Below are 18,529 nucleotides of genomic sequence, written 5' to 3'. Positions count from 1 at the left end.
TCACCTTATTAAAGAAGAAGCCTAGTTATGGATAGGATTTTCCCTGTTATCAGATGCTGTTAAAATAAAACAAAGAATGTGTATATCGGTCCCACGTATCACTTCTAATATCGGCCCAGAAAACACCCACATCCGTCAATCCCCATTACCCAGAACTGATGGATCACAACGTCTGCTGTCCAATAAACAGCTTTATAACAGCAGACAACTTCAATGAGTGTCACTTGCTTGATAAATCTATACGGAAAGTTATCTGACAGTTTTGTAAGTGCTGGGGGGCAAACTGGGGAAGGGGGAGAAGAAGAAGAAAAAAAAAAGCAACAGCAAAAAGGAAACATCTCAAGGCAAAGTAGAAAACAGAGTGATGGAGAATGAAGCCGGGTTTAGAGGGGGGGAGACAGGCTGTCAGGTCTTTTTGTCCGGCTCAACCTGTCGACTTCAGACAAGAGAAAACTGAAATGGTTTACTCAGAGAATGCCCTAAGCGCTCAATTCCATCTGAGAGCCCCGGAGAGTCGGGGAGGAGAGAGAAAATTCGGACCATTTTCAAGGTGAGGAGCCGCTTCTCTATAGCCCACTATTTGTTTTAATGAGCGTTGTTCCTCCTCCGCTTGGCGTGCTTTACTGTATTCCTCTCAAGCCGGGCTTTACCTTCCCCTCTATACGGGCAACTCCTCATTAACTCGCGGCATTGACTCCCCTTACTTTTTTTTCCTTTAGCCCTGCACCTGCCTCATAACACTCTCTCATTAATACTCCCACCCATTTACCCAAAACAGAGGAGGAAAACAGAAACGATCTCTGCCGCTGAAAGGCAATCCATCTGTCACAGTTTTAGTGCAGCAGGTAAAAAAGAGAAGAGGAGGTAAAAAAAAAAAAAAAAGGTTCTTAGTCAGCGCCATCACATTGACAGCGTATCAGCCAGGCTCGGGAACAATCCTGACTTGAAAATGATCAAGGTTAGATAGGAAACACATACACACTGGAAACACAGTACGCACACAGCAGGTGAAAATACATGTACACACACACACACACACACGGGGAGATATCAGACGGGATGTTTATTAAGATGGCAGACTTTTGCTGCAGGCAGGCAGGAAGGTACTGTAGGTTCTGGGACGGCGGCTGCCATTTTCTCTCCATTTTTTATTTGCTCTCCCTATTTCCAGTCCCCTCCTCCCTGGCCGCCCATTATCACCGGGCAGCAGATGGTTTCCTCTGACTTGACAAAAACCATGCTGGAGAAGAGAAGGGGGAGCCAGATAAATAATTTTTGAGTCGTGCCAAGCCATTCTGTGTTTGTTGTCGAGGCTGGCTGGGGAGGGGATTTTTTTTTTTTTTTTTTTTTTTTTAGATCGCACGCAACATCCCTGCATATGGACCACATACTGTAAGTGTGGAACGTCGCACTTCAAAACAAACACGCACAACGGTGTAATTACTGCTGAGCACATATGCACACCTATGAATCTGCAAATACGAGCAAACATGAAGGATGTTCTCGCTAATCGGGAATTAGTTTTTTTTGCTTTACTGTGTGCCTATATGAGGCACACGAGCACAAACCGTTATGAATTTATCTGCTGCGCTGCTTAAATTAACTAATTAATTGTTATAAAGTGTCAAACAGATTCCTGCACGCTGTCTTACTTGCAAAAAAAATACATTTATATACAGCGTTTCCCTAATAAGTGGAAATCCATCTTAAGTAGGAAGCGGCTCCAACTCAGCAACCAATCACGTTCCCCCACGTACGATAAGCTGAAAATCAGCCTACCGATTCACAATAACATACCAAAAGTTAGAAAACACTCAGTATAGTAGCAATTAGGTTGAGCAATTAAACAATTTTCAAGCAATGCAATTAGCAAACAGCAAAGACTGCAGTTTAGGGAAGATGCTATGCAGAACTTCGGACGCAGAATTTAAACTGTGGTGTCGCGTTTTTGATGTGAAAACGCTTCACTGTGTTTTAAAGCTATTGCATAATGAACACTAAAGGGTTTACTTCTCAAAAATATACCGTAAATCAAATACCAATGTGAGAAAACCCTGGTAACAATCATAAAAACATCACAAAATGGTTCAGATTTAATAACTAAAACACTATAATGTGATCGCTTAAAACCAAAAGCACAGTCCCAAAAAAACATGTATGTGATAGGTCGAATAATTTATCCCATTATATGGTGTATTTACGTATGTTATTTAATACTGTAAATCAGTACAACGACGTTTGGAATTGAAACACATAAGCGAAGACAGTAAACAGTTGCACAAGCTGCAGCAGTAAAAACAAAAACGAACAAACAAAAAAATGCGAATGAATGTGTTGTTGCAAGTTCGACAGTGTGTGGGAGTCTTTTTGAAGCTTTTTGAACATCCTCTCCTCCACATCTGTCTCATTAAACAGATGTTCTTAAATCCACCAAATGTTTAGAAAAAAGTTTACAAAATATAGTTCGCAAACATTATTTCCACATGAATTCTTTTGCCAAAACAAACGCAGGTGATCTTCTCATTGGGAAGGCTGCAACTAGAGACAAAACCGATTTGATTAATCGAGCAAGTTCAATGATGTTTTGAGATAATCGGCCAATAAGGGTTCGGTCAGCATCGGCTACTAAACCGTCACCACGAATGGATCATTTAAATGGTGCATCTGAGCCAACAGAAATCCATAAACAGTGACACAACACGCTGACTGCAACATGAGATGTGAATATGTTTTAGCAAATCAGTCGGAGAAGCTGCTTAAGTGCATTTACTTGTTTGTTTGTTTTTTACAAAGTTATTTTCTATTACCCGTGGACGTTTATTCAGTCGACGCATTTTCAAATTTCAGATGAGTGCGATCCAGACAGACGGAGGCAAAAACAAAGACGATGCAAATGTTCATCAGCAATTTAGTGTGATTAACCTGCTGTATTGAATCAGATGCAAAAAAAAAAAAACATGACATCAACATAATATATCAGCCATCCACTCGCTGAAAGAAACATTCTTTTGGCCTTTTTCTTCAAGATTAATCAGTTCATTTTCTGACTAATCAATTAATCAACGTTAAGGTGTAAAGCAGAACATATGGTCAGCTTTATGTGATCAATTGTTGGAGCATCGCTATTAAAACGTGCAGCAGTAATCTGGCTCTACATTCACCAGTAAATTGGTGGTTATTCTGTTCAGTCCTGTACTGTAAAGCTTCCCCTGGAAAGCCACCCTCACAATCTGAAGCATCTGCTCCTCCTGCACACACACACACAGCAGAAGCAGCAGCAGTATCCTCCCTCCTGCTCCTCAAACCTCTGAATGATGCAGACATGTCAGAATCAGTGCACTGAAGAGCGGAAGATAAAATCAAGACGAATCAGGCCTAAATATATACTTGTCCTCCTCTGTCCGGGCAGCAGAGACAGCAGTCTTATTCTGGGAGGCGTATCAGCTATTTTTTTTTCTCCCTCCTCGGACACGGCAAACGCTGACATCTGTCAGTATGTGCGCTCTAACATCCTGCAGTAAGTAGCGGTAGCAGCATTACTGCACAATACCAGAACCTCTCGCCACTGGCCGCCATCTGCTGTGGGTACATATAGGAGTAGGGGGGCCTCGTGGTGATCCAGGGCTCTGGGCTCTGATTGCTTTGAGTTATCCACAACATCCACATCCAAATAAACAGCAAGCGTTTGCTCATGGCTTTGTGTTTGCCTTTGCATTTTGTTCGAGCCAGCCCTCGTCTGTGTGAGTTATTGCACCAGTTCAATCCTATAAAAACAGGGAGTAGGACACCAGGAAAACTACGGCGGCGGACAGTCGGAATAAACTCTGTTGTGCTTCTAATATACCCAAGCCTGAACACACACAGGTGCACGCTGGTGTCCCAAAAGAAATCAGTTTATTGGTCGACTTGGGGGAGAAACAGCAAAGGGGCGAATGCAACCCCACCGATACCACCGGGGTAAACAACATTACAGCACCCGCTGATCAAATCAACTAACTGCGATGAGATTTAATAACAGGTCTGGGTTTTGAAACACTGGTGTAGTGAAAGCAAAGTCGAAGAAAAAAAAAAGCAAGAGGAGGGCCTGGAATGAAGAAAGGCGCAGAGATGGTCAGTTACAAAACCACATTGAAAAGCTAATCTGGCGAAATGTCATTAGCACAACCGCCAGACACGAGGAGACGGCAGCGAGCAGGCCGGCGCTACACCGGCTGATTGTGTTCTACCTTTTAAGATTCAGCGTTCCTCCGGTGGCGAAGGCTCTTTTACACACAAGAGGGAAACAACAGACTGCGAGCGAGGAGGAGGTTCACTGTTGTGTGATAGCACTCAGCTGGTATGGTAATCAGCAAGGCCTGTTAATGCGCAGTGGTTTTTTTCTGATAGGTTCAGCCATTAATTCTCTTCCGAACGGGTGGACCTGGAATGGACCGCTGGTGGTCCAGTGTGGAGATGCCATTATGGTTTAATTTAAATGCATCCACGAAAACAACAACAACAACAACAACAAAACAAACATCTCCACAATCAGGCGTCTATCTCCGGGGAGATGCATGTACACAAATTTAATCATAATCAAAATTTCAATAACAGCAGACACTGCTGTTGCTTCCTATATTGTGCGCGGCTATGAAATAATATCACATTGTAATTCCACACCATGAACAAATCATACGAAGGGGAAAAAAAAAAAAGAAAAGAAACACAGTATGTGCTGGCAAGGAAATGAAATTTAACTCTAACAGAATGGCTTTTTCTTCCCTTTGGCCAGGCGTGGACTGATACAGTGAATTTGGTTGAAATGTGGAGGGTGATGGAAATAATGGCTTTCCTCGGAGAAAAGAAACAGAAAGAAACGGCGGCGGAGGAAGGAGTGAAAGATTGAGAGGCAGAGTAAGACAAACCCATCCATCACGTAGCCTTGTATCATTGCCTTTGACAGATCATTTTCAGCGTTTTCTAAAATAGAGAGAAGAAGAAGAAAAAATCTCCTTTTTCCTCCTCCTCCATCCAAAAAAAGGGCTCCAACCAAGTGTGGTCCGAACTGACCAGGAGCGCTCAGGAGTGCACAAAAGCGCACAACTCGTTTTTTCTTTTTCGGACATTATTCACTTACTGTATAGAGGTATCTCCTTTCCATGACAACGCGCTGACACCTAAATGTGAAGTGGATTTGTTCTGGACTTCCGTCATAATGGTGCTGAATGCTGGAGCCAGACCACGGGGCGGCTGTGTCCAATCTATTAGACTGGAACATAGCAGAGCATCTCACGAGTAAACAAAAGAGACCACTGCGCCATTTTTGGCAGCCATCTTAAAAAAAAAAAGCCCGAGCGGTGCACCAACATGCCGAACACAGCGGTGCCATAGATGGCGAAGGTGCAGAACGACGGCTGCATACTGAAGAGACTGAGAGGGATTCAGGTAATACCCCCCAAACAATCGAACGCGATCCGAACGCTGCGGTTAAACTTGTCGGCTTCGTTGTGAGCGGTTAAGATGTTCGCATTTCTTCAGCCTTAAAAAAGAAAATCTCATTGTGAATTGGAATGCTCATAGTCTTAACTCACTTTCTGGGTGTTATTTCGGCTTTTTTACTCGGAATGTGCTCATTTTTTTTCTAAAATATAAAGTCCTGCACCGCTTTGGAAACAGCAAACCAAGTCGAAGGAGCTGAAATATGGCATAAATCCTTTTAAAAAAAATTTCATTGATTAATTATCCTACATTAACTATAAAAAAATAAATAAAAACAATTGGAATCAACATGTGCGACATCCACAGGTGTTTCCAATGTTGGAAAACAGTGTCTCTACATTTTATAGATATTTTACTCTGTTTTTTATAATTTTTTTCAACCTCTACAAAACTTCTTGCTTCTCAGGACATCACATGTACAAAGATGTTTCACCATGCTGAATGTATCCTCCATAGATTCGCATACTTGTCACCTATCTATGTATTCCATGCAAACACTGCCTGCAGTTCAATCAAAAAGTCCCTGTTTTCTTGTCACAGGAGTCGGTCGTGGCTTCCTCGTTGTACCAAAGAGTGCAAAATGTTTTTTTTTTTACAGAATCTGATGCAAATGGTTCATTTTCTGTGACTTATCAAAGAAGAAATATGTTGATTTTCATGAAAAATCACAATTCTAGTCCCATTTTTTGAATGGAGGGTTAAAAATGTGGTGATTTATTCCGTTTTTAAGGTTTCCGGCTCTGATAAATTGTACAATTTTAGTGATTTTTAAAAACATATTGTGCCATTTAAACTCAGAAAATAAAAAAACTATTTTAGATTAACATCTATTATAAACACAACATTCCTGTGTTGATCCAGGTTGAACTTATTTGAAGAGAAAAACATACTTTACATAGCTTTGATTGCAGATGCTACACTTTGAAACTAATTTGGAGAAATATTTGCATTATGAAACAAGGCTGTAACCTTGCATATTCCTGCTATTATAGTCCACAATGGCTGGGGGGGTGGAAAGGACTGTTTAGTTTAACAGAATAAAGGAATTTTAACAGAATAAAAGCAATACTGAGCATCAAGAATGCTGGCTGCCAAACAGAAAAAAAAAAAACTCTGTCAATATCTAGATGTTTCCGCTGACTCGGTTTATTTTCCGTGATTGTGACGCCACGTTTGCAGCACCTTCCTATAAGAAATACAGCAGTTTACAGAAACATCATATCCACCTGGACTGGGGCGATATCCCCTCATACAAGACGAATGTCAGCCATTACCGGCGGTTGACTGGCAGTTTGTGCAGTAAAATTTGAAAATCTGAACAAAGCGTTTCCTTCCAGGCACCAACACTTAACACTGACCCCCGGCAGCACAACAGACAAACATAATGAAAACACACAACGCCGGCGCCTGACGGGTATATACGCTATTGATGTGCCGCGGAAAAAAGGGCTACGGATACAGACTCTATAATTTCAAGCCCCGGGCCAAACGAGTGAAGGGGAACGGACTTGGCTTCCACTAAAATTCCAGCTAAGACACTCCGACAGCTCCTGGCTTCGACGCACACGTTCCAGAAAGGAGAAGCGTGATCGCAGGGGCGAGGCCGACAAGCTTCAGTGGAAAAGCAGCGCTGGAAACCCCGCCTAATATCCCATGAGTGCACCGAGGTTGCAGCGTTTGCCCTCCAAACCCTTCCCTTCTGTTTCCTTTTTCACCCGCAGACAGAGTAAGTGGCTACAGCGCTGTGAACATGTCTTAAGCGGCGCGGGGAGGCTTCTTAGAAAGAGTGGCCAGCGCTCGAACATGTGAGGCTTCCTAATGTCATGGTAACACCTCCCAGAGGAGAGTGTCAGGGACCACGATGCCCTCCTTTGGAAATGGCTGCGACATTCACAGACTCGGGTCTCCAGCAGGCCATGACCCTGCCTGATGTGTGGTGAGTGTTTGGGGAACAAAACATCCAACCGCATGTCACAGCAGTAGCAGCAGCAGCAGCATCGGAGGCTGACCGCGGATGAAACCGAGGGAAAAATGACGACTATGTGTGGCCGCATCTGCGTGTGTGTGTGTGGTGCTGTAATAAATGAGCGTTAACTGGGCAAACAGCCATTTAGCGCTAAAGAATAAATTGAATTTATATTGATATTGCAGTATGAAGGGAAACAATATCTACTTTGCCAAGAGAGCAGTGTGGGGAGTTGTTAAATGCATTTTACAGTGCATGCAATCTGCAAGTCCAGCACCGGGATGTTTTGGCTGATGGGCCAAAGCACCAGATGTCCATATGGCAGAGGCTGGAAACCGGGGGAAAAGTTCAGAGGAAGCATGTCGGCGCTTATACCGATCAGCCGCTGCATTAGGAGCACTGGCAGGTGACGGGAATAACATGGACGGTCTCGTTACGATGCGGCGTTCGGCAGAAATTGCTCAAGAAACGCGACAAAGGGGCCAAGCTGCTGATCTGACCTCCAAACTACACGGGGCTCAATGCAACTGAGGGTCCACGATGAGGCCGCACGACAGTCAAGAGTTTTTATTTGTCACATAGTTTATGTGCAAATGCAAAGTAAGTAAGTAAATGTACAGTATGTAAATAAAGAACCTTCTACAAAAACAATAGAAAAACTGACACTGTGATATTTAGTTTTTCTGCAATATCAAAAAACAAAAACAGGACTTTCCACCAGATGACTTAAACAACCCTTTGGAGAGAATTATTCACTCTAGAATGATTTGGATGATTTTGTCGGGGATCAAAAATAAAAAAAAGTAATTAAAAGAATCTTTCTCAAGCAGCAGTAACGCTGGCAGGTGACGTGAACAACATCCGTCATCTCGTTTCAATGCAGTGTTCTGTTGGGAAACTTTGGGTGCCGACAGCAGCCGCCTACCCCCCAACAGGACAATGCACCCGGAAAAACCGCTCAAGAACCACGACAAAGGACCCAAGCCATTGATCCGGCCTCCCAAAGATCTCCATCTGACTGAGCAGCCGCATAGAGGCTGCAGGTTGTCGTGATGTTTTGTTTTTCTGCAACAATGCAGATGACTTGATGAATGCATTTAGAAAGAATTAATCTTTATGATTGGAGTGATGTTGTAGAGGAGTGCATCGACATCAAAAAGTTATCTTTAAAAAAGCAGAAAGTTTGGAAGCATCCTGTGTAGCACTGACAAATGCTTTGGACTGTATTCAGACCTGGCTTTGCATATGTCACACCGTAGTACGGCGGCAAAAACTGCAAGAGAACTTGTTTTCGGTCAACATCTTCTTTTCTGCAGCTGTAATACTTCCATATAAGCTGATGTTGCATTTCTTTTTGCAACCAGAATCTTCCTTTTCAGTGTTTCTCTCCGCTTCCTTACTCATCCTGCTCTGCAAACGTGCAGCCTGCATGGCGACAAACTCAACTCGCCGAACCCTTTAAATGGTTATAAATTACTTTCTAGCAGACGTCTTTAATCGAGGAAGTTTTCTTTTTTGTATAAAGCAGCAGAAGACGTTCTTAAACAGGGAGTGGCTGTGGCCCCTTCCACCAAACATCACACAGAATGTAAATGAGAATCATGAATATTAAAATAAATTACAAAATAATTTACATAGCAAAGGTAAAATCCAATGCTTGAAGCCTGCCACACGTGTACATGAACCTGCGATTGAAGAAGTAAAAGAAAAACAAATTTATAGCGGGTAACATCACATATAGCGCAGATGCCTCCATGGATCAGATGCAGGTGGTTTTAATGTTGTGGCTCATCGGTGTGGCTGTCAGAACAATAGAAACTTCATCACCATTATTCTGCTTTTGCTCTGCCACACACAGCACAGTGCATCAGCGTCGCCTTGACAGTAGAATACTTCTGTACAGGTGAGCCAATTTGTTGGGCTCAGACGTATAATGTGTAAAAAAAAAAAAATGCCTTAGGTTAGTTATCAGGCTGCAGCTGCTAAAGAATTTTGATTTCTTTTTTTTCTTTCAACTCCTTCCCATCAAGGACAAGTTAGCTGCAGTCTTGATAAATTAATCAGGAAAAATAACTCGCTTCAGTTTAGAAGAAGCCTCCGATAATTGCGCTTTACATTTTGTCCCCTCGTTAGCTCGACCGTAACCTCCCACCGTCCTCGTCCTCTTGTTTCTCGATAACAGTCGCTGCCAAAAGGATGCGGCAGCACATGTTGCTCCTGAGAGACACTCACTTCACACAGCATGGCTGGGTTTAATTGAACGAGAGCAGAGTTCTCCAACCCCACATGTTCACTAACAACAGCTGTGCATGGAAACTTCTTGAAGGGTTATCTTTACTAGAAATTCAGTTTGGAAAAAAAAAAAAAGATGAAAAAAGACATCTAGGAATAGCATTTATGGCCAAGAGCTGCAGGTCTAAGGCGCGTCCGATGATCTAAACAGACAATTTCACATTCGTTCAGCGATACATGTACATATAGCTTCTGAAATTGGCCGAGCAGACAGCCTCGTAGTAGATGGATGCTGCTATCCAAACTCATATTGACTTTTGCTGGGCACTGAAAAATCTTGCAAAAAAAGAGAGAGAAGCATTTGATCAATAAGGACCACAAGTACAGCACAGTTCCTGGCCAACACCCATGGTGCTCTGACAAAATGCCCAAATATGAGCTCCGGAACAGCCAATTTCAAACCAGAGAGCATTAAAACAGCCTTCATTTTGTTTAACCTCCCATCCGCAGCTATAGGATCTGCTTAAACGCACACGCTGAAATATTTTTTTACACGGTTACATCACTCCACCCCCCTTTTGCACCCAGAAGGCAGAATCTCTAATCAGAATACAAGTGTGAGTAATTAAACTGAAAAACACAGTCGCAGCCGATGGCCGGCACTTTCTGTGAATGCGCATAATTAATGCTGCGGAGCTGCAACATTATGAGAGCACAATGGTCAAATTTATCAGCTCCACTCAGATGAACTCTGAAACGAACACGCCAGTTGGCTACGGAGCACCTATCACCTTTCTGCGAGGCGTCTAAAAATAGCAGCATTAAGCGAGGTACAGCAGAATGTGCATTACACTGCTGTCAAATTAAAACCCCTCATGACTCCACTGAAGTATACAATTACCAGCGCGCCTGCGACGGCAACACTGTTATTTCTGCAGCCTTTTTCATACACTAAAGAGCAAAATCTGAGAAGAAACGCACAAAAAAAAAAAAAAAAAGTGTTCATATTCTAAATCTATTTTTTTTTTTGGAAGTGACAGGACTTGAGAAGGGATATGGAGTTCTGTCTGCGACTTTATCAGCCAAAAAGCAGTGCTCCGGCAGCCGCATGTAACCTGTGGTGGTGTTCCAACCTTTGAGGTTTAAGTCTTGGAACTCCAGCACTGCACAACCCCCCCCCAGGGTTTGAGAGGAGACTGAAAGACTGGTTTTATCCCACAAGATGAAGTGGTCAGTGCAGCTCTGTGCTCCTGCGAGCACAGGGGGGAGTCCACACAGCGCACTGCTAGGGGTAAGATATACACTGGAGAGACATGCTGGGATCATTAGAGACCCGAGCCTCCTAAAGAAACTGAGAAATAGCCATGAACTACACTGCGGCAGGTGGATAAACAGACCTTCGCTTGAATTATGGGAGGATTTTTTTTTTTCTTTCCCCCTTTTCTTTTTTTTTTTTTCCGCTTTTCAACCGCCTGTGAATAAGCTTCTCTTGATTTGGCCTAATGTTGTTGGTTTTTCAAATGCTAATGCCGTTCTATACAGATGGCAAAAGTAATTTCAAGGTCCATCTCCTGTGTTCCTGTGTCGAAAGTTACAATTGACAAGTAAAATTAGGATGTTTTTGAAAACCGGTTGACGTCTCCATGCTCATTTTTGCTTCGTAACAGCACACACTTTGTTTAAAGGGAAAAAAAAAAAAGTAAGGTGTTCCAAACCGACTCACCTCCTGGTTACCAAATTCAAATAAATATCGTCAAGGAAACTACACGTCTTGTCTTCCATATTGAAAGCCATTCGAAAAAAACCTTTAATAATCACGTATCCTGGACTATTACGCCTTTTGTACGAGTAAAAGAAATCCATTTATACCCACCCTTTTCCTTTTTTTTTTTTTTTTTTTTATAAATACTGGAAGAGCTCCGTCTAGTCTGCAAGTACATATTTCACGAGATAAAATCAATGCAGTGTGTCTGTCAATGTTGGAGCTCACACGCGTTCTGTTTCCTTTGTTTGCTGTTTTGAAGGTGTCCAGCTCCCGTCAGCAGACTCATATACTCCAGTTAAACTGCACGCTAACAACGCAGCTGTAGAGAATCAAATACACGTGTCAAGAGGAAAATCTCCTCGCTGGCTGGCATTTATATTTTCTTCCCCACTTTACCTTAAAACTTGGGAGAATCACAGTTTAGTACCCATTTTATCAGTCCCACTGCCAGTGAAATGGGCACGCTCACAAAGATTTGCTTTGGATCGCTTTAACAGGTACAAACACATCACATTTGTGAAAGCTTGTGCTTCAAAAACGAAGAGAAAAAAAACCTCTTGAAAATGCCTTTCTAGGCCAATATTTACTCCCGTTGGCATTTATAAAATGATTTAATTTTGCTATTCAGTTTGCTTATTTGTTGTGTGATAATGTGAGAGATGAAAAAGTGTTTCTGCTTCATGAACACAGACAGATAGCATTAATATTCATGAGCTGGATGATTAATCACGAACATGGATGAGTCATGTTATTAAAAACTGTTCCTGCAGCCAAATATAAAAGTGGGGCTTCATACCTGGAGACTGTCTATTGTCTTACTTATGTAGGGAGACATCACACACACGCTGATCAATAAAATGCAAAAAACACGCACCATTAGTGGTTTAAATGTTCCTCGGATACCACAATTGAGGATGCGTGTACTTGCTCTAGGCTACAGATATGTTCAAAACACGCACTTCAGAAAACATGCAATTATACAAATGTGCCTCGTAGCGGGAGCGGCGTCCTATGGACCTGAACATATGCAGATGAAAAATCCTTTGAAGCAGCTGATGCAGCCAGTTTTTGAGTTTTCAGTGGATTCCATCCAAAGGTCCCTCTTGTTGACCAGGAGTGTGCTCATCCTGCTTTCGCTGGATCCGAATGAGGTAATGATGCCACAGGAGGGAGGCTTTAAAGGCACCTCTGTTGTCAGCTGCAGCATCTGTGCTGTACACTGATTCCTATTTCCCTTACACAACCCTGTACACTGTTTCCCTGTGCACTTGTTGACAGGAGCTTGTAATCTGAAATAGTCTGCAGGCTTGAGCTGCTAAGTCCCTTGTAGGAACGGGGATGCGGTGATGGTTTGGAAGGGGAGGATGAGGAGGAATGAGAGGGAACATCTTCCCTCCGAAGCTTATTGAGCTGTCAGGTTTCAGTCCCTATCACGCGGCATTGATTTCCTGTCACACATTGCACTGTATGTGCTTTTACACCCGCCTCTGACAAGAGCGCTTCGCATAATGGAGCCTGCTTTGGCGGTTATGACCACATCAGGAAGCCCGTCCGCATTATTGATCTGTGTTGACGCCAAGCATACTCCCTTTATTTAAATGGATCCATAGGCGGGGTGGCCAAGTGCTGGTTTCACACTCTGGTGTTTAATGAAAACTATCAGACTGTATATCGAGCGCGACACGGCGGAGTCATCGCGAGCTGCCACGGGAGGTGACACGCGGATAGTTAATAGCGCTAATATGTCCGAATGCGGAGATTTAACACTTCCCTTTTTGCAATGTATTCTCTATGAATTTTGAAGAGCTGACTGGAAATTACATTTTTGCATTAGCATTTCCGTGACCTTTCCGGCACTCAATTCAGCTGTCAGAAACTATACTGCTGGGATGCAATGAACCGAAGGGAGCAGGCCGCACTTAAAACACCTCCTGAAAATGGATCTATTAAACTTTCCGAGCCTTTACTAAACACAGTTTTGAGGTTTTTTTGTTTGTCATGAAAAATAAATAACATCTATTTGTCTCCACTTTGAAACAATCCTCGGGAAAAATTCATTAAAACGCCCCAGAAATCGCAAACGGAGAAGAGCCGACACATTATATAAAAATTAATCTTAAAGACAATAAATGGGTTGTGTTTTCCGTAGAGACCGGGCCTCATAATGGAGATATACAATGTGCACGCAGAAAGACACCGGCTTGCGAGAGCGGCGACAATCTCTCGGCCATGCCCGGACATTACTGGGAGTCATTAGGCTCTTTTAAATGAGGTTGTTAAGCCGATGAAATGAGGCCATATATTTGAGTGCAGAAACAAAAGGAAAAGAGTCTCCCGTCTCTCAGTGGTACACAATCCCTTCAAAGTCAAATACGCAATAAGTCTTGCTGCAGGGGAACGGCCCTGGATGGAGGCGCTTTTGGGGAGCAAAAGTCACCGATGCCCAGACAGTTCATAACATCTTATATCACTGTCAAACGAGCTCTGACTCCAGAAATAACTGCAGCAACAGTGTCGAATGTGACAATGCATTGACTGCTTTAACTGCTTCTAAACGCCAGCTTATGGAAGTTTTCTTACCACAATTATATGGATATGACTGTAATTACCATCAGTGGTGTAAAGGACTCAAGTATATTTACTCAAGTACTGCACTTATGCTACTTTCCACTCCACTACATTTATCTGACAAGCCTTTTTTTTTTGGTCAAGAATTGGACACAATGGATAATAGAACAAGCTTTTAAATACATAGTTCCAGATTAAACCAGTGCTTTCCAACCTTTTTGGCTCTGTACAAAAAGCAGTCGGGTTCAGATGTCTGTAAGTCGTTACCGGCTCCACCAAGTAGTGATTTTATTTTTTTTTCTCTCTCTTTTAAACTTCACATGGTTTCATTTCAATAAATGTTCAAAAGACTTACTATCTCACCAAAAAAAATCACAGATAAGAGGGAAAACCGAAAACAGATTTGTGGATCAGGACTTTGTTCTTGTTTCCTGCATTAATCATGTGATGAGCTCTCAGATATCAAGTAGTTCAAACTGGATCCACCTGCAGCAAGCTGCTGACACGATGATGCTTCACTATTAATAATCCAATGATGTCATGGATTATAATATATCCGTGAGAAAAACTAAACTTTTTACTTCTTAATGATCATCACAACTACGGTGCCCTAACTTTCACAGAGAAGCCATTTAACTAAATCCATCATCAAGACAGGAAAAGGAGCCACATTAGAGAGCTGGATATCATTGCCAATGTCACTGGACAACTAGTGCAGCACTGCCAGGGACAAACAACACTACAGGCATTGAGCAGGACATCAGAATACAGGATTAGTTTGGATACCTCTACTATCTCAGGGGTGTTACCAATACAGTCAGCACAAACCATGCCGATCACCCTATAACCCTGTGCCACACATGCATCTTCAAAAAGCACTGGAACAAAGACCAGCTGGATTACAACCGACGATTTAAGTAGACAATATTGTTTCCGATTGTGTCCCAGGCCATTTTCCTTTTAACAAGAGACTGATAGAAAACTAGTCATCCTGAAAAGAAAGTTCTATTTAATGTTTCCAATCAAAGATGGAATAAACACTGTCTTTACACAAAAGATATCATTGGCATCATTGCATCATAGCATCAGCACACACCCTTTATCATCCAGTGGTGGTTTGTAAAACAAGTGTGTTGCCAAACCAATGCTTGCTGTTGAGAGAAAACCAGAAACTCGGTTCTAAAGAGGTGCAAAAGCATTACATCGCACTCACAAGTATATTATTTTGCACCCTCGGTTTAAATATGAATAATAAATGCATCATTTAATTGCGAACCGGAGCTCTTGTTAAGTGTGCCGTTGTGTAATGCACTCAGTAAAACGGTGACTGGAATCGTGCCGCGTGGTGTCGGTCCGTACAGATGTGCTGGACGCCTCTAAACGCAGACTTCAGTCCACAGTGTCGTGCTAATTGTCCAGATACGGTTACACGGACGAGGCCAACGCTGGCAAAAACACAGCCTCAACAGATGTCACATCCAAGAGCGAACAACATCTCACTAGCAGCTAAGCTATTATAATGAGGCAAAGTTAGCCAAGATGTCTCAAGTTTAGGGCCGACTACCACCAGCTGGGACTCACCCGACTCCTTGGCCTGTGCACATGTGTCTAAAGAATTACCCAACTCATGTATAAGACAGGGTAAGGAGTTTGTTTTGGTTAAAAATCCGATAATGGCTTGAACATTCCCGCCATGTTTTCCTCTATTTGTGGACACTTCAACACACTGTATTCACTTTGTGTCGCCCACAACAGCTTCCAGCATAATCTGTAGGTTTTCGATCACTCTGGACCTACAATACACCATTTGTCATAGCTGGGGTTACAAAGAACCAATTTGTAAATTATGTTAATTACATTCTAGTTTCCGGGGGATCTAAACTAGGATATCAAAACACATCATCATCTGGAAATGCTACTTTGGTTTTGACTATACGGTTAAAAGAAATGCTCATTTTCACAAAGACGTTCCTTTGGTATGACCTGGGCCGAACATAAAACTGGGAATATTGCAGCTTACGAGTGTTTGATCCAGATGAAAGCAGTTTAAAACTGGCCGATCTCAAGTTTCAGGTGAATGACAAGCATGTTTAGGTGTCTCAGGTGAACCCAAAGTCAATCAGGCCTGGATTTAGGTGGGCACAAAAACAACACAGTTAGGAAGAAGTCATGAATGGGGTTAAAATGCCTTCATGATTAAGATTATGGTCGTGTTTCATTAAAAAGAATTGTAGCAGGAACTAAAGGAACGTCTTATTTGCTAAAGTCAGATGTTTTGTTGACCTCTCCAACCACCCCGACCTCCTCCTTCTATGGACTAACTGACATCATTTCTACACCCACTAAGTAACTTTGTCACAGTTTGACAAACCGTCAAACTCAAGCGCCTCGACGACTTAGATTGAGGAACGATTGTAGTCGGTGGTTAACACAAAACAACAATGGCGGACTGTCATAGAAAGACAGTGTTTTGTTGACCCATCCAACCACCCCGACCTCCTCCCTCTACGGATTGTCTAACAGCATCCATCATTCGTACACCTACGAGGGGGGCTTTGTCGCTTAAGGATTATGAATGCCGCGAGTGCAAGAAAAGAGGTTCGAAAAGATAACAAACAAGTAATTTCCAGATGACAGGAGAAATAAATGGTCGAAGCACAAAAGGCGAAGAGAGAGAGAGACTCGTCTCGACGCTCCATTGTTCCACCTCTGCTGTGAGCTGCCTAAACACGTTGAGAAGTGACAACAATCACTCGTTTAGAGACAAATCCTGCTTAAGTGCTGATCTAGGATTATGGCTCTGATTAAAAACTGTGCTCCTTTTGTTGCTCGAGTCTGATGAATCAGTCAAGGGTGATACAGCCAGGAGATGTACCCCGGAATTAATCACATCCCATCTCTTTGTTTTTGATTACACCCGCTCCCTCTTTTTCCTGCATTGCTTCATTTTTTTCATCACTAAAAGCGAGAAGGAGCTCAAACACCATCCAAGGCGAAAAGATCTCAAGATGAGGGGAAGGATTAATTATTAATTAGCGGCGGTCTTTGTAAACTGCGGACCACATTGAATTATTTTGTTTGTGGCCTGTACAAGGTCTCAATCCTTTTGCTCTTGCAGGTTTTCTTCATGTTTCGCCCATGTGTGCAGCTGGGTGCAGCTCCATTGAATATCTGGCGTATGGTAAATAGCCCTTAAATTAGGTCCCTGGCCTTCCAGCTTGGTTATCTGTGATGATCGGAACAGTGTGTGCTGCTTGAAAAGACCCATTTTCCCTCTGGCACATCATTTAACATGTCTCATTTACCAGGAAAATATGCAGGTCACACACCAAGAGATTTCTGGTCACATCCTTGCCACGCTCAATACAAATTTAAAAGATTTGAATTAGAACAACTATTAAATTCCTTCTTCTCCTTGTGTTTCCACCTGATAAATATTAATGTTTTCTTTCTTCCTTTGACCACAATAAATTTTAAGTAGGTGCCTTCAGCAGAAAGAGAAAGAAAGAAAGAAAGAAAGAAAGAAAGAAACAGACTGTTTTTTTTTTACTTGGTAATGATGGCTCAACCTAGATATTTGAGGGGCGCCTTAATATACAACAGGGAACAGCAGGAGGGGAAAGCCTGCCACAAGGATGTACGGTTCGAGAGGAGAGGTCTGCATCACCTGAATGGTTCAGCTACAGATGCACAGTGTAATTGAGTATTTACATCACCTCAGGAGCAAACAGCCTATTTCAAAATGTCAGATTACGGTTGTGTGTCTGCTTTACAGGCATTAAATTTAAAAAAAATAAAAAATAAAAAACACCCCCGAGAACAAAGATGTTATTTGACGTCAACACCTGAAATTAATTTGCATCACGTCACGTCTGTATTTAACTCTTTTACCCTGACAAAGCCTTTTGCTAAAACGTGTGGGTGTCAGATATTCAGTATTAAAAGGCTTTTATATTCGGTGCCTCGGTCTGTTTTTTTTTTTGTTGGCTTACAGTTCTAATGGTTGATTACACTTGATTAGGTTCATTAGACCTTCAGACTTTCAGCCTTGCTTAAGCACAAAAAGCAAAAATGTGTCATACAGAGGCACGAAAAATTAATCAAAATGCTTCCAAAGACCAACTTTGTGGCTTCGCTTGTTGCGCATCTGTTTTGTTAGGAGTGATGGATTTGTGCAACCCGATGAACCTGTTTTTAGTATTATCTACCCATTATAAAGTATAATTGACGCGAGCAAAGTCAGGATCAAGTCCCAATCCGAGGCCATTTCTTAGATAATAAGTGCATTGAAGATGTTAAAATCAATCCATTGTGTGCTTGACAAGTTCTGCAGTGTATTAACAGAAAAGTTGCATTTCTGCATCCAAGCTCTCACTTCATGTTACACCAGTGGTCACAAACCTCCAGGAGGACGCTGACATGTGGAGTCAGAGTGTATCCTGGCATCTCTTTATAAACATGTGACTGATGACAACTGGAAACAAAAGGTTTCTTGAGAAAAATATTTGTCATGGTTTGCA

General features: G+C 42.3%; 1 protein-coding gene across 1 annotated transcript in view; it reads right to left on the bottom strand.

The window, feature by feature from the left end:
- Nucleotides 1-18,529, bottom strand: part of klhl29 (kelch like family member 29) — a 226,224-nt gene that overhangs the window by 174,866 nt on the left and 32,829 nt on the right. The window contains exon 2 of the mRNA XM_008297122.1: nucleotides 9,746-9,760. Coding sequence (XP_008295344.1) covers nucleotides 9,746-9,760 — 15 coding nt within the window. The remainder of the gene's footprint in view (nucleotides 1-9,745; nucleotides 9,761-18,529) is intronic.

The sequence above is a fragment of the Stegastes partitus genome, unplaced genomic scaffold (assembly GCF_000690725.1).
Source record: "Stegastes partitus isolate 25-593 unplaced genomic scaffold, Stegastes_partitus-1.0.2 Scaffold1189, whole genome shotgun sequence".
NCBI classification, from domain to species: domain Eukaryota; kingdom Metazoa; phylum Chordata; class Actinopteri; family Pomacentridae; genus Stegastes; species Stegastes partitus.
Note: the sequence above shows the minus strand (reverse complement) of the source record. Positions and strands in the feature narration are given on the sequence as shown.